Source organism: Microtus oregoni, unplaced genomic scaffold, assembly GCF_018167655.1.
Source record: "Microtus oregoni isolate MIOR12 unplaced genomic scaffold, Mior012 000003F_ref0000135, whole genome shotgun sequence".
Classification (NCBI taxonomy): Eukaryota; Metazoa; Chordata; class Mammalia; order Rodentia; family Cricetidae; genus Microtus; species Microtus oregoni.
The window spans coordinates 48,493,405-48,516,254 of record NW_024543062.1 but is presented as its reverse complement, the minus strand read 5'-3'; the positions used below and the strand labels follow the sequence as shown (position 1 = coordinate 48,516,254).

General features: G+C 45.9%; 1 protein-coding gene across 39 annotated transcripts in view; it reads right to left on the bottom strand.

Annotated features, from left to right (window-relative positions):
- Clasp1 (cytoplasmic linker associated protein 1) overlaps positions 1-22,850 on the bottom strand; it is a 221,796-nt gene that overhangs the window by 106,284 nt on the left and 92,662 nt on the right. For all 39 annotated transcript variants that reach the window (XM_041648618.1, XM_041648577.1, XM_041648578.1 and 36 more), the window contains exons 7-8: positions 19,339-19,436; positions 10,350-10,417 (exon numbers count right to left, since the gene is read on the bottom strand). In XM_041648618.1, coding sequence (XP_041504552.1) covers positions 10,350-10,417; positions 19,339-19,436 — 166 coding nt within the window. The remainder of the gene's footprint in view (positions 1-10,349; positions 10,418-19,338; positions 19,437-22,850) is intronic.

Genomic DNA, 22,850 nt, shown 5'->3' with positions numbered 1-22,850 from the left:
AAAGTCGGAGCTGCCGCACACACCACATCAGTTTCACCACCACAACGCCTACAGTAACTATTCTGAGGATCAGGGTTAGCTAGTTATGGATAAGACACTTCAATGTGCTTTTTCTAGTGGTTTCTGGGTTGGAAGAGGAGGATCACACAGGTAGAATGTCATGTTTATCATCTGTTAGTGTTATTCAGTAGCCATAAAACAAACAAAAACCACAGCAGAAAACACAGAAGAAAGCTGTCTCTTACCTACCACTATCAGTCCATAGGGCAAAGCTCACATCCCAGGAGCCAGGAAGCTGAGAGCAAATGCCTACACTAGCCTAACATCTGGACCCCGAAGGCTACAGGGTGGTGCCTCACATTCAGGGCACATCTTCCTTCCCTAATCCCCCCTGAGCCTTCCTTCCATACACCCCTACGTACATGCTCTACTGCTCTCCTAAGCCCTTTCTAGACACTAAGATGCACAGACATACCAGTCAGAACAGAGTGCAGGCACTGAATCATATGAGAATTCTGAGGACTTGTGAGAAAACTCCAAGAAAACAAGACAAGAATCTTGTGACTTTTTTTTAGAACATGTCTCCGTGTTCCTCCCAGGGGTAGCCGGTAGGAGTGAGTTTACCTCAGCTGTTGTTGCTCATGTGCCTCTGTGGGAACATGTTTGTGCCATGTGTGTCCTGTCCTGGTGACTGTGTGCTACACTCAGGCGACTCTTCCTAACCCTCAGAGCATGAATGGTCGGAAGCTCTGAACAAAGTTGGCTATTGCGGAAGGCTTCGGTCGGCCTCACTGTTAGGGCCTGCTCTTCGGTACGCCAGAGCGCTAAACAAACCCTATTGCCTCCCAGCCCACTCCACATCACACTCTGCAGAGGAGCCCACTGCAAGCCACCCACACTCAAGTGCCATCACCGTCTAATAAAGCACCCCACCGTGGGCCACAGGGAGGCCTACTAGTCTCCCACACAGCCTCGCTGCTACACTCCTTTGTCTTGGAGTGCTGCATGTTTCTTGGCTCAGCAGCATTTCCCTGGCTGCCTGTACCTGCTCCCTGCCTCAGCTCTAAAAGCCACCTCTTCTCCAGAGTCTTGTGGCAACGAGATGGCAGACTCTTTTCAGGCCCTCCTCCTCTTCCTCTTCTTGTTTTGTTTCAATTTTTGAGACAGGTCTTTTTATGTAGCCCTGGCTCCTGGAACTTGCTTTGCAGACCAGGCTAGCCTTGAACTCACAGAGATCCACCTACCTTTGCCTCCTGAGTGCTAGGATTAAAGGCCTGTACCACTATGCCCAGCTGGTTAGAGGTCTTCTTGTACATCTGATTCTGCTTTCTATATCTACAGAGAATATCAAACATCATTAAATATCATTTAAAGCCAAGGCTCGGGGGCTAGAGGAATGTCTCAGCAGTTCAGAGCACTTGTTCTAACAAAATACCTGAGTTCAGTTCCCAGCACACAATCATCGGTAACTTCAGCTCCTCTGTGTGCAAACTTACACAGATACACTCGTGCATATACACACATACACTATATACACATTAAAAAAAATTACAGGTCCTGAAAACCAAGGTCTAACTTCCAGCTCCTGTTGGCTCCTGTGCACCTGTAACACACAGGATGGCACCTAGTGTCAGGTGATGCCACCATGCATTACTACATCTACTTTCCGCAGCAGCCTGGGACTTACAACCTCCAGTCTGCAGTGGGTAGGAAACTGAGGCTGACAGAAAGGCCAGCAGCCCACGTCACATCCTGTTCCTGTAGAGGATACTCTACACGTTGTTTACTCTAGCTCCAAAGTCCCTTCCCTACTTACAACACAGTTGCCCAGTACCTGAAGGGCTGGCAGTATATTTTAAAGATGATTTACATTAGTTTACATCAAACTGAGAAGAATACGAAAACTGAGGCTGGAGCTCAGTGGGTAAGAGCACTTGCTACTCCTTAAGAGGGTCTGAGTTCAGTTCCCAACACCCACAGCTCACAACTACCTCTAACTCCAGCTCCAGTAGACTCAACACCCTCTTCTGGACTGGGAGGGCACAAGCACCCACACATGCATTCTCTCTCTCTCTCTCACACACACACACACAATTAGAAATAAAATACTTTTTTTGAAGATAAATAAAACTGGTGCATTCCTCACAAAGCTAAATTTGTTTCACTCAAAGGCCTATTTTCCTTTCTGAAATGGTGTCTTTCTTTGCTTCCCATTGGTGCCCATGCCCCTGGGTTTATGAAACGGTTATGGCAGACAAACTGCACTTGATCAAATTCAAGTGGCCTCTCTGTGCCCATCTCCCTCACCCACAGTCTCGGTGGCTTTGGTGTCCATACCATAGTAATGGGTTCAATAAAAGGGTCATACCATAGTAATGGGTTCAATAAAAGGGTCATACCATAGTAATGGGTTCAATAAAGGGGTCAGTCTCTGTGCATGGTACACAGAGCCCTGTCCTCCTCCCCACGTGCTCCCTTCAACAACAGAAGCTGCCACTAAAACCAAACTCATGAGTCCATATTACAGTTTCCTTTGCCAGAATCCTGCACCACGCCCAAACCTCCTCAGTACCGCACCTGCGGGGCACCCCTCAAAGATGGGGTGCAATGCCTTGAACTTGCTATCCTCCTGCCTCAGGCTCCCAGGTACTAATATTACAAGCAGAGGATACCACAGCTGACTCCAATGCCTGTCTTAATGTCTCTTTCCGTGCATCTGTTATTTTGAATTTTTCTCTGCAGCAGTTACTAACATGGCAGTTTCAGAACCACAGAAGTTAAGGTAACTCCAGCTTCAGTAACAGCAGTAAAGGTGACGGCAGGAGGGCATGCAGACAGCAGGGTAACTGATCCGAGACAGCAGAGCGCACCATTCTCCTGTGTCCTGAAACTAACCCAATTACTGGACACCTGAAACCTCAGGCCTACTCTGCAGGGTACCTCATGAGGATAATAAAACAGAAACAATAAACAACAGAGTTTGGGGGTGTGCTCTGAGAACGGCAAACACTGAATGCACATGTAGCTGGCCTGTACCGACTGTCAGCCTCCGTTTATGAGCCATAGACTGAGAGAGACTCAGATAGAGTGGTCTGAGGTTCCTGTTTCCTACCACACAGGCAGCTTACGCTGCATCCCAAAAGCTACAGGTGACTAAGAAAGAGCTCCAAAGCAGATGTGTGGTCTTCATGTTCCTCCCAGGCCTTCAACACTGACCTCTGACTTCCAAGTCATTTTGTCCTGATGTTTAGAAAATAGCCCTCAAATACAACAACTCAAGTCATGCCATTATCACTTACATGTTTTCAAAGTCTCAAATGAAAGACTCTTTGGAACATTAATTATTCAATGTTCCCACCTAGGTATTCATTTCCTAAATGGTCAGTAACCCTGACAACAGGCAATTATGAGAGAAGAAAAAAAAATACCATCTCCACACACAGCAAATTACCAACATGAAAATATAAGCAGAGATATGGCATCTTCCAATAGGACTATTTTCACCCAAAATACAACTGCTGTTCAGTTTCAGCTAAACCAGGCTTAGTTTAAGCAGATCTCAGGCCAAGATGGCTCTTCCTGCCAAGCCTAATGGGAGGAGCCAAGCCCAGGACCCATGTAATAAAAGAGCACAACTCCAGCAAGTCATCTCCTGACCTCCACATGCACACCCAGGCACATACAAATAAACAAATACAAAAAGCAATTGAGATAGAGACGCATGCCCTTTGGGATTCCTACAATGCTAGCATGGGGCCCAAAGCCCAGGAGAGGCGCCTACTTCCTCGCAGTGGAAGAGAATGAACAGAGTTACTGTGAACAGTTGCTCTAAGGCGCATCTGCTCCAGCTAAGGTCCGGGACTGTGCCAGAGACAAGACACTAAGTCTGCCAGGAGCACTACCCTCGGAAGGACGGTGAACAGGTTGCTCCTAGACCACCCGCCGCACTCAGCCGGTAAACACAGTCTGGCTTTCTGTGGGAGCTTTCCCAGTCCACTCAACACTGCCTGAACCTGGCAAATCCTCCATGGAATTTGGATGGGCAATAGGAGTGTGTGAGCAATGTGTGCTGAGTGGTCCCCTCTCCAACTTCTGTCAGTACAGAATCTTCCCTTTGAAGGGGGAAACACCGCAACTGGAAGGCAGGAACAGCACCTGCCTTGTTTTCCTTCTAGCTGCAACTGGAGAAACTCAGACATTCCCAACCAGTAGACTTTTTCTGAAGACAGGTTAGGCACATTAACGAATGCTTTGAGAAGGTAAAAACAGATTTATCCCCATAACCAACATCCCAAGAACATAAAAGAGCAGAGAAAAACTAAGCGTGCACCAGAGAGCCGCTGGGGACACCTGGCCAACCTTTGTTTCTGTGTCCTTGTAGTCTTTAAAGGTCGTCACCTTTACTACTGTGATAATCTGCAGGCTTTGTCATCTCCCCCACCTAGCTGCACCCGCAGCAACAAGTTCTTCACTTTCTAGCCACAGGTATAAGTTAACAAGGAGATTATAAAATGCCCTGCATCTTTTCTTGGCTTCCCAATCCATCGGCAGTAATTACACTTTGCAGCATACATCGAGTGCCTACCTCTCCCAGTGGTCATGTTGTCGGGGGTCTGGTACCAGGCAGAATTGCCCTGAGTCCTTCCCACAGCAGGCTAGGCATCCACAGAAGCTCCTCCCACACCTTCTTCAGGAAAGCCAGTGCTGTGACAACTGCCACCTCACTCCAAAATAAAAGCCTAGATTCTCCCCCTGTGTTTTTTCACAACAGTAGGGGAGGGGACTGTCTCTGTCTTGACTCAAGATAATAAGAGTCTTCTTTGCAGCTTGTTTGGCTTTACGGAGGAACTCCCTACTCCCTCCCTTTCCCCATCTACTATACACCTTAAAAGCAGAAGCAATTTCAGTCCTACATGGAGACGGGGACACAGACATACGCAGCCCCGCCACTCACTCTGCTGAAGCTGCTCAGGCATCTCTTCAGGGCTTTTTGAGCGGGCTTCTCCTCAGCACAGTTCAACACACTTGCCAGTCAGCTAGCACATTACTCGCACGTGTGAGTGTGGAAACACTTTCCTGCGACTCTGACCTCTCCAAACCTGCGAGGTGCACAGTCTAAGAAACGGCAGGGCAGAATGGGACCATTATCCAGCTGAGCCACCCGGGCCGCGCCACTGCCACTGGAGCCGAGCTGACAGGAGGGCTGGCTGCCTAATCAAGGCCCGCCTTTAAATGGAGCCTTGTCCTCGCCACACCTGGCAACACCCTCGCCTAACGAGCTCAGCAGTGTCTGTTTTCAGGCTCATGAGAGTTCTCACCTCCAACAAAGCTGAATTAGGTAACATTCTGCAAGTTACTTTCAACTGTAAAAATGTAAGGAAGGCAGCAGAACGATACCCGAGGTGCGTTGTGTGTGAAACAAGTAAGTTTTATCACTATCTGTAACTTAGTGTGTGGCTTTACCTCCAAATACTTTGTCCTTTCCTTTAGCTACAGATTATGGCATTTCCAGGCATTTAATCAACACGACGCTTTCCAGATGCCCTCATTGACGTGTTAGCATTTCTTAGGAAACAACACCACCTGAACTTTCTAAGCAAATGGCCTCATGTCAATCAAATGTAATTGAAGACTGTTAAGAGCTGTAGATAAAGGACACTGCTTAGTCCATAATTAACGCTCCTTCACGCCGAGTCAAATCTCCTATAACCATAGCACATCTGCTTGATTAAAAAGAAAAACTTACACAGAAAATAATTTGCTTTTTGAAAACCATAGAAGGGAAAACTGTAATTTGTTCTTCAAGGGGTTTGCTAATTATATGGAGATGGAGAAAAGAAAAAGAAGCATCTATACAACAGCATATTTTTAACGCCCATATTTTTTTGCCAGACAAAGCTGAAAGCCCTTGGGTAGCCTAGCAACAAGGAGGAATCCTATACAGATGAAGCATTCTACTTCAGACAGCAAGTCTGTTTTACATTGTTCCTTGGCTATTTCTCTACTGCTAAATTCAGTCACAATCATGTCACACTCACAGAGAATGAAGCCCACTGGCTCAAAAGGGTACAATTTTAAGCACATCAAGAAACAATCTAAGATGAGCATTCTCTCTTCCTTAGAGGTATTGCCCTTAACATTTGTAGGTTTGGTAAAAGTAAGTATTAATGAAAAAGAGACATTAAAGTAGGAGGGGGCTAGACAGGAAGAAGAAAGGTCCAGCAGAAAGAAGGGTAAAAGAGGTCAATGGGGCGAATAAGACCACAATGGACCATCTACACGCATAAAATTGTCTAAAAGTTACATAATTAATGCTTTTAAAAGAAAAGTTTGTCCAAGTGAGTGCTAATTTAGAGCTTCATTTTCTGACTGAAATAGCACCGTTGTTCACATGTAACAAAAGGAAAAGAAATAGATGAATCACTTCACCAAATTTTAAACTTTTAGATACCAAGACATAAGAAAGAAGGGACAACCCACAGAATGGAGAGGAATAGCTGCAAATTATTTATGAGCTATGGCTCTTATGATCCAGAAGTATAGAAAAAATTCACACAGCTCAATCATGAAGACATACAGTGTTTAAAAATGACCAAGGGGTGAGTGAGGTGGCTCAGCAGGTGTTTGCTGCCAAGCCTAGAAACTGGAGCTCCAGTGAGAGGAGAGCACTGGCTCCAGGGCAGTACCGACCTCCAGCCGAGCGCCTGGTGTGTGTCCTTCAGTGTGGCAGGTGCTCGGAGAGAAAGGTGCAGCACATGCCCCGTGACCCCAGCGCCAGTTCTGACTGCCACGTTACCACGGCCAGAGAGCTGACTCTCCCACACAGACACACTGTAAGGCGACTGACAGGGGTCACCTTACATCAGTAGAGATCACACAGGGTAAAGTGCCGGCCACACCACTGGATTCCAGCACGGTGACTCACTTGTTCAAGATAAGGAAAACACTGGCTGTGCAATGGCTGGAATGGCAGCTGGCAGCAGATCCCAGGTAGAGGGCAACTACGAGGCAGCTGATTAGAAACAGAGACAGCTCCTGTGAGATTCCTATGGGCGCTGTGTAGAAGAATTGCTAGCTATACCCTGAAGGGTGAGAGGCCACCACTGGGTGACTGCAGTTAGCACAGATAAAGAACAATGTCCTCAGGTGACAGGCACTTCAGCACTTCCGTGTCTGTCTACTGTTCTATCACGTGATTTCAACCCTTCACGAACAGGAGCTGGAGCAGCAACAGATGAAATCCCAAATTCTGGATTCTTGCAGAAGCTGAGAATGATTTACTTTGCTGCTTTAGCAGAGAAAGACTAAACATTATCACTAGTATATGGAATCCATGACACCACCTACGACACTACAGAGGGCCTGGACTGGAAAGGGAGCCTCTCCTGCTCCTCCTAGCACTGAACAGGCTAGAGCTCCATATAAACAAGAGCAGTGCTTTTGGGGGGAAATTTAACGCACATTCCAATAACTTGAAAACTTTTTTTAAAAAATCACACATGTGAATTTACTTTCTAGTGGTATTCTTTTTATGTTGGAAGGAAGGAAGGAAGGAAGGAAGGAAAGAGAGAGAGAGAGAGAGAGAGAGAGAGAGAGAAGAGATGGGGGATCACTGTGGGCTGCACCAGCTCCATCTGGGCACCGTGCTAAGGGTTCTACACATTATCTCACTATTCTGCAAATCTTCACAGGGTGCTTCATTTTGTAAATAAGCAAACAGTTTCAAGAGTTTAGTTGCTTGCCCAGGCTTCAAAGCTAAAGAGTGGGCGAGAGGACACACAGAAAGGATATTTACACATCTCAGCTACCTGCTGGACGTCCCTCAACACTGGCTGCACTTCCTTCTGGGGACATGGGCACTCGTGTTCCAGTCACACTGACAGGAGAGCACTTGCCAAGTCCTCACACTGACTACCAGACGGGAAGTTTTCACATCAGGAACGGAAATGGCACCGATCACTGGAAAGACTCTTAGAGTCAGCTGAGGTAGTCAGGCCACGGTAAAAGAAGGACAGTGCACGCCTTTAACCCAGCACTGGGAAGCAGAGGTAAGGGGAATTCCTGTGAGCTCAAGCCTGTCCAGTAGAGTTCCAGGACGGTGCTACACAGCAGTAGTCCATCTCACAGAAACAAACCACAAGCCAGAATCTAGCATGATAGATGGTACCTATTGGGTAAACTCTGAACCGGCTGTGCTGGGCAAGAAGGGCAACAGAAAGCCTGACAGTGCATTATTCCATTTGTACAGAACAGCCACGACAGCGAAACCAGAGACAGACGGAGTGAAAGCTTCACTGGCTGTTAGGGTCTCCGCACTCTAGTAGGGATGATGGAACACACAAGCAAGGCAGATGATAGTCCGTTAGCAGTTAGGAGCCATGTGTTCTTTCCTGCTTGAAGTTTATTTTCTGAGTCAGCAAGGGGCTCGGGAGCCAGGCTTCTCTTTCTCACAAGAGTACCTGCAAATGTCTTGAAAGTAAGTTTATTATTCCTTTCCACATTGCTATTTACACTGGTCAGCTTTCCCAAGAGAGGGAAAAGAAAATTACCGTACGAATGAAAGCCATCCAGGAATGAACTGCCAGCAGAGTAGTGTGTGTGTGTGTGAGAGTATATGTGTGTGTGAGTGTGTGTGTATGTGTGTGTGAGTGTGTGTATGTGTGTGTGAGTGTGTATGTGTGTGTGAGTGTGTGTGTGAGTGTGTATGTGAGTGTGTGTGAGAGTGTGTGTATGAGTGTGTGTGTGAGTGTGTGTGAGAGTGTGTGTGTGAGTGTGTGTGTGTGTGAGTGTGTGTGTGAGTGTGTATGTGTGTGAGTGTGTATGTGTGTGTGAGTGTGTATGAGTGTGTGTGAGTGTGTGAGAGTGTGTGTGTGAGTGTGTGTGAGTGTGTGCGAGTGTGTGAGTGTATATGTGTGTGTGAGTGTGTGTGAGTGTGTATGTGTGTGTGAGTGTGTGTGAGTGTGTGTGTGAGTGTGAGTGAGTGTGAGTGTGTCCGTCCGTCCTAGTTGGTTCTGTGGAGAAAGAAAGCTGACGAGTGTATCAACCAGAGTGGGGCAGAGGCCTCAGAAAGTCCCAGACCACAGTGCTCCAGGGGGCCTCTGCTGTAAGATCAGGATGGGTGAAGGGGAACTGTACATCCCGTTGTTAAATTGTCCTGTGCTATTTGAGTTTACTGAGAAGCTGGCACTGCAAGTAAGGCTGGCACCCCAACTTCAGGCCCAAGCATGTTTATGCCAACTGTCTTCCCAGACCCCCTTTCTAGGGCTCGGCTGGCTCCACTGGCACTGTGACAGGGCAGGAAGAGAATGAAATAGCCCAAAAGTAAAACACTGCACCCCTGAAAACAGAAGGTAAGCTGTTTGCACCAGAGGGTACTGCTTATCCCATGATACAGAGCGCCTGCAGCAGAAGGAAGTTCAGCCACGGGAAGCTCAGCCACGGACAGCAGTTCTATTGGAAAGTCCAGCTGACTGCCTCGACCTCCCCAGTCAGGTTCTACAAACACTGTGAGCACCCAATGTGATGATGCCAGCTCTATCTGTTGCTATTTGTCTGTTACTTGGAAATCTCACCCAAGAGGACCTCTCTCTGCCTGGGATTCTCTCTTCAGGTGGCTGTCACAAAGGGGCCTCCTTACCAAGCTTTCTTTAGCTGGATGTTCTCAGGACCTGCTTTAGGATGTTTAACTATTTATTCTTTTCCTTGGCTGCTGTACCTTTAAGAAGAACATTTAGAACAGACAATAGAGCTCCTATTGTAGATCATCTCCATACCATACACATCAGAAGAAGAGGCCACAGTGATAGCGGGGACCCGTATTTCAGGAAGTGGAAGCCGTAAGCACAGAAATGCTCAGAATGTTCTAATCGAGCAGTGGCCAGCATGGCAGGAGCAGAGAGAACTTTCAAAAAGAAAGAATGACGTCAGAATAGGGGTCTAGGCCACATTACCAGGCCTGGGGACCACAAAACTGCAGTCTGGTTATGAGTAAGAATGGGTGTTCAATAACACCTTATTTGCATTGATGCTAAATGAACACAGACGACAGACATGGGGGAGGAAGAGGGGACAAACGCCCTGATGCGCTCAGGACAGCCCAGGCAAAGCATCACCAGGTCTGCTCCAGCAAGTCAGTGGAATGAGGAGGAGAACGGACCATCTAATGGAGTCAATGGGGGTCTGAAACAGAGCCAGCGGTAAGCCCACTGGCCTGACAAAGTAGATAGAGGAAACCTAACTTTTAAGACCTGTAAAACCATATTGAAACATCTAGTATCCGTTCAGAAACAGCAAAAGCATTATCGCCAAGCAACTGAAGATGCAGAAATGGAGACTGGTTCCCCACTCACCATTTGCAGACTGTATCATAGTTCCAGACTTTTGGACTTCATCAAATTTTGTAAAAATGACATTCAACCTGTTTGAAAACAAAAAATATATATATGGAATATCAATCATCACCATTTATGATTAACAAACACTATTAAGTTGACTGCTCCGACACCTTAGTTTCATTTCTGCTGCTGTGATCAAATACCCTAAGGAAAGCAAGCGAGGAGAGAAAGGGTGGATTTCAGCCCACAACTCCAGGTTACAGTCCACCCCTCTGGAGAAGTCAACCTGAAGCGGTTGTCACCCACAGTCAAGAGGAGAATGAACGCACACATGTTTCCAATCAGCTCACACTCATATGGAGCCTACACAAGGGAGCTGGGCCGCCACAATGGGCAGGTTTCTCACTAACATAGTGAGGACAAGCCTACATGGCATGTTGTATCAAGTTGACAATTAAAACAAACCATCAGCCCCCACAACCAAAATAATCAATTATTAAAAAAAAAAGTAAGAATAATAGCTCCCTCAGTAACAGATAATATCCAGCAAAAATTCAACACCTAGAATGGCTCCATCACTGGTTTAAGGCTCAGTCTAAAAGATCGCACTTGGGACTCTATGGGTAACAGAACTTGCTGCACAGCATGAGAACCTGAGTTCAAATCCCCAGGACCAATGTTAAAAACTGACTGCGACCATGCACACACCTGTAACCACAACACTGTGAGGGGTGAGAAACAGGAGGATCACTGGGTCTCACAGCCACCAGCCTAGCTTCGGATTCAGTGAGAAAGCCTATCTCAAAGGGAATAAGGTGAGTGGCAGTGGCAGAGCAGGACACCTGATGTGCTACACACACACACACACACACACACACACACACACACACATACACACACACACACACAGGAAAACTTTTTTTAGTTTGTTTTAAAAGTTCATATTTCTCCTCCTTCTTTTGAAGCAGACTGCCAGTTACTCTGGATAAAGTTTTTCACACTACAGGCTTTCTCCAACTTGTACTTGATTCCGAATGTTATAAATAACTCCTAAAAACATGCGACTGAACCCGCTTCAGCCTAAGAGATCTACATGGCACTTCTAATAACACAACATCATACCTTGGCATTTAAATGTAAGCAAAACTGCTGGTGCGTCAAAACCCTCTACCCTAGCTGGCACCAAAACCATGAGAAAAGATCAGTGATGTGGCATCACCTCTAAGCAAAGCGCAGAGGCTTCCCAAGCAAAAGCGCTCGCTCACTCTCAGCTGTGAGGCGAACACTGACGCTTCAAAGCAGCACCCTTTGTATTCACACAGACGCCACCCACTTCTGGGACAGGCTAGTCACAGTGCTCTCCTGCCCTCCCACCCTTCCTTTGAGAGCAGCCATTTCACACGCACATCTTTTCTTAACCAGAATGCAAACTCCTTGGAGGCTAAGATGGAAATCATGTTCTTTTGGCGACAAGGCAGAGGTCACCTGTGAGAGTCACATCATGGTATCACAGAGGCAGGCTTCTGCCTTCTCTGCAGCACTGAATGTGTCTCAGCTTCTGGACTTAGTTCATTCACTTACTCAGTCACGCAACAGGCGACCGCAGGCCCATCCCATGCCTCGCTCGGAGCTGACTGGACGATGAACGGGAAGGCTGCTTCCCTCTAACGCTTAAAGCTGAAGCAACAGGCAAGCCAAGAACACCACTGGCAAACGAAGGGGAGAACCTGCCTTTTACAGTGCCTCACCCCTCCCATCGCACATGGAAGATCGATAATCTTTTCAAGGCTCCCAGGGCCAGATACAGCTTCAGAATCTTTTCCAAATTTACTCCCAACCACCACTACCCACAAATCAAAGTAGAGATGGAAATAAAAGCCCAGTTGCCAACTCGGGGTCAGACATGAGTAGCACTGTAACTCACATTCAAATCCAGTGGCTACCAAAAATCTGGAAAGATGGCTTAATGTCAGTTCGCAAGATGTTTCCATCACCTTCCCTTTTAAAGCAACAAAGATCTTGAGTGGATGGACAAGCCCATAAATAGGCTCACTGCGCAGGTTGCCAGGGTGTGCCCTGACTTGGGTACCACTTTATTGTGTCACAACCACACCCTCTGCCATGACAGGAACATGCCAGCAGGTTTACAAGTTAGGGCAGATGTATCCCTTTCATCTAGTTGTCTCTGAAGTTTCTGAAGGAGAGCGAGTATTACGTTCCTGGGACAGTCCCAGGAACTTGTGAAAACAGTACTTTAAGATCTCTCCAAGGGGTGAGGTCTACACACTGTGGTGGCCTTAACAACCATGTAGGACAACATCCACAGAAACACCACCATTCCTGGTACCTGTCTTCACTTGGAATGCTCCCGGGCAGGATGCCCTCCCCATCACTGTCACATTCCGAGTTAACTAACACCCTCACTCTTTGCTCAGCAGTGCCTCATCATGGCTCCTATGGTTACACCTTAGAGACCTGCAACCTGGCTGTGGGCAGCTGACACCAACAGAGCCCACCTCGGGCATGAAGTACTGACTACATCCGTGAGCTTCAAACACAGCAACTGAAGAAGCCTCTCGTGGAAAACATCAACGGGCACAAATACAGACAGGAGAGTTCCAGGTTTATCCTAGCCCCACTTCTGTTGTGGAGATAAAACACCCTGACGAGAAGCAGCTCAGGATAGAAAGGCTTTATTCTAGCTCACAGCTCCAGGTATTGCTCCTTACAGCAGGGACTTGAGGGCATCAGGGTCTCAGTCCCATCCAGTCAAGGCCAGAGAGAAGCCATGACTGTGTGCTCGCTTGTGCTCAGCTGGATTGCTCCACACTTACACAGCTCAGGATCCCCAGGCATAAGGAACAGCGACACCCAGGGTGGGGTGGGTTGTCCCACAAAAAGTAAACTTATAAAAAAAAAAAATATCTCACAGGCCAAGCCAATGCAGACACCTGTCCCCAGATGGTTCCAGGCTGGGTCAAGTTGACAAATCACACTGACCTCACCTTGGAAGCTATCAAATGATTTTATTTTTCTAATCTTTAGATTTCAATTTAACATCTTGTGGTTTGTGGTATGCCTTGGTGGTAAAGTACAGATTACCATACCTGTAGCCTTGATTAAACTACCCTCAAGAAAGGAGAAAATAATTTCTTTACTAGTTTGACAAATCACCACTATCATTTTGCCCTAGTTTTACTGAATTTAAATATTTACATTAAATTTAACCCAGTTTATTGTACTATAAGATTTATGTTTAAATCTTGGCTAGACATTTTTAATAATGTAAAATATAAATTTTAAGTCATTTCCAAGAAACAAACCCTGAGAATCTCAATCAACAAACTTCATCCAAACACCAAAAGCTTTTCTTGCTCAGCTTAAGTCTTCCATCCTGAACAAGGGTACCAAAGTTTCTAATTGGGGCTGGTGAGATGCTCAGGCAATAATAGAGATTGCTAGCAAGTCTGACAGCCTGAGTTTGACCACCAGAAAGGTGAAGAAGAGAACCAACTCCCGCAATCTGTCCTCTGCACACGCCATGCATACTATGTGTGCACATCTTCCACAGTATCTACCAGCCTATCTCTGCCTTTCCTCATCTTCCACAGTATCTACCAGCCTATCTCTGCCTTTCCTCATCTTCCACAGTATCTACCAGCCTATCTCTGCCTTTCCTCATCTTCCACAGTATCTACCAGCCTATCTCTGCCATTCCTCATCTTCCACAGTATCTACCAGCCTATCTCTGCCATTCCCCCTTCTCTCATACACACAAGTAAATAAGTGTATGTGAGTGTGTGTGTGTGTGTGTGTGTGTGTGTGTGTGTGTGTGTAAAAGAAGCATGTATTCAAAACCTCAACCTCAGTTAGGCAGATGCAGGCCTTTAATCCCAGCACTACAGAAGCATAGGCCAGCCTAGTCTACATGATGAGTTCCAGGCCAGTCAGAACAGCACAAACCAACACATAAAGATATAAAACCCCAAACCTGAAGGATGGAATGTAAAAGTTGTGCCATGACTGAGGCGATGACTCCATAGTTACAGGGGTTGCCCCTGAACATGAGGCCCAGAGTTGGGATCCCCAGTACTCATGAACACGCTGTGCAGGTGAGATGGCTCTTCTGTAACCCCAGTCTCAGAGAGCAGAGACGGGATCCCTAGAGCAAGCTCTGAGTTTGAGAGACTTTAACTCAATAAATAAGGTGGGAAAGTAGCAGACGATGGATCCAGACAACCTTGGGCCTCCACATGGATGCTGGCTGGTTTTATACCAACCAGACACAAGTTACAGTCATCTGAAAGGAGGGAACCTCAACTGAGAAACTAGCTCCATAAGATCCAGCTGATGGGGGAGGGGGAGGGCCCGGCCCACGGTTGGTAGTGCCATCCCTGGGCTGATGGTCAAAGGTTCTATATGAAAGCAGGCTGAGCAAGCCATGAAGAGCAAGCTAGTAAACAGCCCTCGTCGGTGGCCTTGCATCAGCTCCTGCCTCCAGATTCTTTCCCTGCTTGAGTTCTTGTCCTGACTCCCTTCAGTGATGAACAGTGATGAGAAAGTATAAGCCAAATAAGCCCTTTCCTCCCTCAAGGTATTTTGGTTATGGTGTTTCATCAAGCAATAGCAAAAGTAACTAAGACAACATGTATACATACACACATGTGCCCACACACATGTGAACCCATACACGGGCAAAAAAAATGTACACTTACACGCATATGAACCCATACATACACACTCACAGTGTAAGTCATCAGCCACAGCCTTAGCTGGATTTCCCAGAACCCACATAAAGTAGAAGGACATCTTCTAGGATTGCCCTCTGGCCTCTACATGTGTGCCATGGCATACACCTACCACCATACATACAAAATAAATGTGATTGAAAAATTAAAGCACTTTCATTCCCATCTGATTAGTTCACATACACCCCAGGGTTCTGGAGTAGGCTCCACCCACCTGTTTACAGCAGGCCTGTATTAAGGTCACACCAAGGCAAATGACTCCTATACTCTATTTCAGTACACCATGCCACATCCCTAGTACCCAGGACTTCAGAAACTCTTCCATGAAACAGCAGAGAAAATGAAGAGGTCAAGTCAGTTTGAGAATCTGGACCCCTGCAGTTTCTTGGGACATAGGGATAGGCTTAGAGAGTTGTGCCCACCAGGATCATCAAAATAATAGAAAATCAGTTGTTACAGTGTATTTTTTAATTCTGTCTCTAATGAGCCATTTCCAGCTCGTTTCTTGGCCTATAAGGTGCTGTTTCTCTTGCATCAGTTCATACCCTGAAGGACACTGCTGAACAGAACACGCTCCTTTTGAGGATGTAGTCCCAGGTATTTTGTGCTGTTTAGAGGTGGGCATGCATTAGACAGCTTCATTCACTAAACCAAACCACAAAATGACGAGTGCCGAATGCCTCGATACCAGCACCTCTGAAAGGTGTAGTGTTTTAGTAAGAACTGCCCCTATAGACTCATATTTGAATACTTGTTCCTCAGTTGACAGAAGTGTTTGGAAAGGATTAGAGCAGTGGTTCTCAACCTCAACCTTCCTAATGCTACAACCCTTTAATGCAGTTCCTCCTGTTGTGGTGACCCCCAACCATACCATTATTTTCATTGCTGCTTCATAACTGTAATTTTGCTGCTGCTATGAATATAATGTAAATATCTAAGTCCTCTGATGGTCTTAGATGACCCCTGTGAAAGGGTCATTTGACGCCCCCCTCAAAGTGGTTGCAACAAATAGGTTGAGAAACACTGTATTAGAAGGTGTGGCCTTGGAGGAGGAGTGTCAATGGGATGGACTTGAGATTTCAAAAGCCCATGTCATTCCCAGTCAACTCTGCAAATGTGGGCTCTCAGCTGCTGCTCCGCTCCATGCTTTCCTGCCTGCTGCCATGCTGCCCAGCTATGATGGCCATCAAAGTAACCCTCTGGACCCACACGCCCCAATTAAATGCTTTCTTCTGTAAGTTGCTTTGCTCATTGTGGTGGTCCAAAAGAAAATGGCACCCATAGGCTTATAGGAAGTGGCACAACTAGGAGGTGTGGCCTTGTAGGAATAGGTGCAGCCTTGTTAGAAAAAGTGTGTCACTGGGGGTAGGTTGCTCAAGCCGGACCCAGTGTCACTCTCTCTCCCTTCTACCTGCTGATCCAGATGTAGAACTCTCAGCTCCTTCTCCAGCACCATGTCTGCCTGTGTACCACCATGCTTCCTGCCACGATGATAACAGAGTAAACCTCTGAACTGTAAGCCAGCCCCAACTGAATGTTTTTCTTTATAAGAGACAAGAGCTGGCATGGTCATGGTTCTCTTCACAGCAGTAGAGACCCTAACTGAGGCACTCATGGTGTTTTGTCACAGCAATTGAAAATTAACTAAGACAGAAGTTGATCCAGGGAGTGGGCCAATACTGTGACAGGCCTGACCATGCTGGGTTTGTTAGTGGGTTTTTTTTTTGGGGGGGGGGAGTGGGGATGTAGAAGACTGTGGGACTTTGGACTAGGAAAGTGGTTGAATGCTGTTAGCAGACCTTAGTGGCTCATTCTAGTAAGAGCTTGGAAGACAGTAATGCCGAGAGCAATGTGGACTAGGGAAGCCTGGCTCAAGGTATTTCATGTAATAGCGTTAACTAGACACAATTCTTCTGATATACAAAGAATGTGCTTTTTCCCCCATCCTAAAAATATGCCCGAGGCTTAAATGAAGAGTTTTGGAGTAATTCGTTGGCAGAGAAAATTTCGATCCAGCCCAGTGTTGACTCTTTCATGTGGTTATCAGTGATCACTCTTACCTAGTGTTGACTGTGTCATGTGGTTATCAGTGATCACTCTTACCTAGTGTTGACTGTGTCATGTGGTTATCAGTGATCACTCTTACCTAGTGTTGATTCTGTCGTGTGGTTATCAGTGATCACTCTTACCTAGTGTTGACTGTGTCGTGTGGTTATCAGTGATCACTCTTACCTAGTGTTGATTCTGTCATGTGGTTATCAGTGATCACTCTTACACAGATCTACAATGAAAAAGACCAAGTGGGCAAAAAAAAAAAAAAAAAAGAAAAAGAAAAAGAAAGAAAAATGCAAAATACACAGTTTGAAGAGAAAAAGAGCACCAGGAAATTTAATGTTAAAGCCTTGACTGGTGCTGAAAGAGATAAGGGAATGAAGTCCTCGAGGTGAGATGCCCACCTAGCTAACGGGGAAAGGGCCTAAAGAAGCATCTGCTAAAGAGCAACAACAAATTAATTCAAGGAGGGGACAACAATCCCAAAAAGGCAGCAGAACTCCACAGCTTTGGCCACGAGGATGCGGTGTTAGAGTCATGAAGGCTTCAGGAGTAAGGTAGTAATGGAGTCTTCCTCCGGGATTAATGAAAGCCACTGAGGCCAGGCCTGTGGCAACAGAGTCCCTACATGGAGGCCTAGAGAGGCCACTGTGTGACTCTGTGAAAGTGAAGCAGAGATTGCACTGGAGACCTGAAGATGCCAGAGCCACGCGGTATCTGCCAAGAGCAGCCAACAGGGAGTAGAACCAACCCAAGAAAGAGGTGTGCTGCAGTCAGACAAGCTGGAAGGGAAGAGACATCGAAGCCTTCTGACATTAGAAGTAAGCCTGCAAGACTTAGAGCTTGCTCTCCTGGTTTTCTCTCTTGCTTTGGTCCAGCATTTCCTCACTATGTCCCCTTCCCTCCTTTTTGGAATCGTAACAAATATGCTGGGCCATTATGTGATAGAAGCATATAACTAGCTCTTTGTTTTACAGGGGTTTACAATCGAGAGATTGTCTTCAATCTTAGAAAAGGCTTTGGACTTTTAAACTGCACTTGGCCCATGAAAGACTATGTGGATGTTTGAAGTTGGATTAAATGCGTTTTGCATTATGATATGGCTACCCGCCTACAGGGGACAGAGAATGCAATGTAGCTGTTTGAATGAGAATGCCCTCTAGAGGCTCTTATTTGAATGCTTGGTTCCCAGTTGTTTAGGTGTGGCCTTGGAGGATGTGTTGTCACTGGGGATAGGTTTGGACCTTTCCAAAGACTCCATTCTCTGTGTGTGTGTGCCTGGTTTGTGGATCAGATGTAATCTCTTAATTAATACTCCCGCATCATGTTCCCCAATGTGATTATCATGGACTCTAACCCCCTGGATCCATGAGCCCCAATCAACGCTTTTTTTTATAAACTGCCTTGGTGATACTGCTTGGTTATAGCAACAGAACAGTAACTTAGACAGGTACAGAACGAGGCCAGATGTTGGCATGAGTCATCTGAGGTGAGTCACAGGGTTGGGGGTGACAAGGGAGGGAGCTGTGAGAGCCCGAGATCAACCTTGGGTGCCATTCCTTGGGTGCCAACTGCTTTTTTTTTCTGAGCCAGAGTCTCATTGGCCTAGAGTTCTTCAGTTCAGCTAGGCTGGCTGATTAGGGAGCTCTAGGATCTTTCTGTCTCCATTGCCCCAGTGCTGAGACTACAAGCACGTGCTACCACATCCAACTTTTTAAAGTGAGGTTTGAGGCTCAAACCTAAGCACTCACGCTTTCAAGGCAAGTACTTTCCTGAGCCGTCTTCCCAGCCCCAACTCTTATTTTTGAGGGAATAAGATAAAAGGCTTCCACTGACGTCTGGTGTAGAGAAGACTTCTAGCCACCAGCCTCATAACTATGCATTCTTTGAATAAAATTACCACATCAAAAATAGGAGCATGAACCAACAGTAAACCTGAAAATGAGCAGGGAAAGGGGTGGAGAAAAAGTACTACCAACAAACATATACAGAATAAATACTAGTTTAAATAAAATTTCTAAGGGCCAGCAGGGAAAGACACTTGCTGTCAGTACTGATAACTTGAGTTCAATCCCCAGTGCTCACACAGAACTATTCCTGCAAGTTGTCCTCTGACAACATGGCACAAGGACCCCCATACACAGAGACACAAATAAATACATTTAAGAAAATTTAAGTGGAAACAAGAGAAAGCAAGCACTCACCGGGACTGTGGCAACCCTTTCTTACTGAGGTCTGCCCGCACACGTTCGCCTACATGTCTGTAAATCTCCACCAGACTGTTTATTGCTGCATCTCTAACCTAGACGTAAAAGAAGAGATCTTATAGGTGCTTCATGTCACTCCCCAGTTCCTCCAAACAGAAGCTGAACAGTCTACATGCCGCCCCAATTTATACCAGCCTACCAGCACATACAATCCCCAGACAAGCAGGACTGAGCAAGGGCACATATTGCTCATAAAACAATCCCAAATCATAGAAACCCAAATTGTAGAAAAAGACCCCAGCTTTTTATACAGACTCCCAAGTCCTCCCTATTCTTTAACATTGTGATCAGGAAAACAGAATTTAAAAAACAAAAAACAAACAAACAAACAAAAAACCACATTAAACTAGGCTACAAGTAAAGCATCAGATGTGAGGTGGTGTGAAGAGCATGCCCCCCCGCCACGGGCTGGTTGAACAGTCTAGGAAGGATTTAGGGATGTGGCCTTGTTGGAGGAGGTGTGCCCTTGTGGGTAGGCTGAGGTTTCAAAAGCCTATACCAGTCCCAGGTAACTCTCTCTCTGCCTTGTGGATCAAGATGTGAGTCTCAGCTCTAGCACCATGCCTGATGCTGCCACGCTCCCTGCCATGATGGTCATGGATTCTAACCTTTTGGACCTGTAATCTCTACATACACAGACTCTTTTATAAGTTGCCTTGGTCATGGTAACTAAGACAGTGTCTACGTAGATCACATACAGCATTAGCTTCATGTGTAAGAAGAGTAACTGAGAAATAATGTACTGTAAGGGCCCACATCCAAGGGATTTACAATACTAAAACAAGCTAACACGAAATACAAATGCTACTTTAAATAGAAGTCAGGATGTGGTCAATGTTCAAAACCAAAGATCATAGAAAGGTAGGATCAGGGCTGCTGGGTAAAAAGCTGGCCCTGTGGGCACGAGGACCCAGTGAACCCTAGAACTCATGTTAAAAAGCCAGGTTGTTATACTTAAAATCTCAGCACCGGAAAAGCAGGGACAGAAGGATCCTGGGGCTCAATGATCATCTAGCAGAGCCTATATGCTGAATTCTAAGGCAAGAGACTCTCTCAAAAAACAAGTTGGACAAGGCCTGAAGAATGATATCAAAGTTGTCCTCTGGCTTCCACAAGCATATGAGTAAGTGTGCGCGCATGCGCACACACACACACCTACAAAAAGAGAAGGTGAAGAGGAGGAAGAGAGGAGTCGTGTCAGTGCTCAGAAGAGTGAGATATTGCCAGGTGCAGCCAGAAGCGTGGGTCCAAGTAAGACCCTGCTGCTCAAAGGCAGGAGGCACTGTGGCCCTCACGAGCTGCAGGTACATCATCTGGCCAGACACAAAGACCTGCAGCACAGGCAGTGAAATCAGGAGATAAGGATGGATGTGTTTTCTTAGGAAGCCTCATTATGGAGCAAACATTAAATACCAATTTGATGCTAAATTTCTTTAGTATAAAAATGCATGTAAGGTCACTGAGATGTCTCAGCAGGTGAAGTTGCTTGGCACCAACCAAGCATGACAACCTGAGTTTGATCCCCAGATTTGAGGCACAAGGATCCACCTCCACAAGTTGCCCTTTGACCCCCATATATGCCTCTTTATAGATATACATGTTTATTTTCAAAAACGTGTAGCTATATGAGAAGATACTTTTGCTATTATATGAAACACTAAACTTTCTGGAGTAAAAATATTATGTCTGCATGTTATTTCCAAAAGGTTCAGAGAAGAAATACATGTTTTCAAGTACATGGTGCACAGGCAGATGTAAAATAGATCTGCCAGGGCTAGCTGACAGATACAAGTGCTCACTCAACTGCTCTTCTGGCTTTTCTGTGAGTGTACAATTTTGCACACAAAAAGAAAATAATAATTTGTAATACAGAATGGCATAAAGGCCAGGTAGGAAGTGACAGGGAGGCAACAGGGTTTCAGATTTGGTCTGCAGAAATGAAACCAAAATCTGCAGTGTTATGGGACATTTGTTTACACTGTGTGAAGATATGTCATTGTGACTGGTTTAACAAAGAGCCAGATGGTGACTGACTAGGCAGGAAAGGATAGGCAGGATTTCCGGGGACAGAAAGAAAGAAGATGAATCTAGAAACGGGGAGACACCAGTGAGGTGTAGAACAAGTCAGACATGGTACAGAGGAGAGCTAACTGAACCAGGTGGCAAAACACAGATTAACAAAAGCAGATTATTTAAGTTAGAAGAGCTAGTTAGGGACAAGCCTGAGCTAAGGCCAAGCTTTTGTAATTGATAAGTCTCCATGTCATTACTGGGAAGGAAAGGCCCACAAGAAAGCTTACTACATAAAGGAGGAAGGAAGGGGGACATAGGCGACAGTTTCTAGGCCTGTCTGACCTCGTCTCCCATGACAGGTAACGAGAGCCATAAACCCTCTCGTTCTAATACATCTTGTCTTTTAAATCACACACCACATTCACCAAAAGGCAAGTGCTGAATCCCTAAGTCCCAAGACAGGGACAGGACCTCTAAGAAGGTAAGGTTTGGAGCGAGGGCTATAGAGATGGCTGAGAACCTGTACCGCCCTTGCAGAGGACCTGAGTTCAGTTCCCAACACCATGCCAGAAGCTCACAACTGCCTGTAATCTCAGCTCCACACAACCAACAGTCTCACTTGACTTCTCCGGCACCTGCACTCACGCATGCACAGACCCACACATAGACAAACACACATGCACAAAATAAAAGTTAATCTTTTGTAAAGTGCTAGGCATGGAGGTCAGTGGTGGAACAGTGGGTGGCTGAACTGACTGGCAGGAGTGAGGCGCATATATTCCTGTAAGATGCAGTCTGCATGCAAAGCGCAGGTGCTATTACTTCAAAGGCAGATGTAGGGGCAGGGGCTGGAGATCAAGGTTCGAAGGTTTGTCTCTATGTGTGAGGCCCCAGTCTTAATCTCTAGCACTGCCAAAGAAAGGACTGTGAAGGCTGGTACAGCCCTGAGGATTGTTTTCAGTGTTTAGTAGAGAATCCTCAGCCGATAAATCCTGTCTACTACAGGGAATGCAAGTCGCCCTGAAGCACCAGCCTCATTTTCCACATGATAGGAAACGGAGATAAATGAAAATAAAGAAGTAATAATCATTTTCTTATTAAAGGCCTATAGACCAAACCACTGTAACAGGCTATACCTGAGAGCCATATAGTACAAGTACTGATCAGATTTGGGGCAGAAAGAGGTAATTTGAGGTTTAGTTTGTTAAGACAACTTCACACTTCCCATCTTTTTTTGTTTTGTTTTGTTTTGTTTTGTTTTTCGAGACAGGGTTTCTCTGTGGTTTTGGAGCCTGTCCTGGAACTAGCCCATCTTTTTTAAAAAAAAAAAAAAAGTTTAACTCACTTGTTTTATTTTTAATTTTTAAAGTTTATATGTATTCATGCTTTGCTTGCATGTATGTATATGCATTTTGTGTGTGCCTGGATCCCTTGGA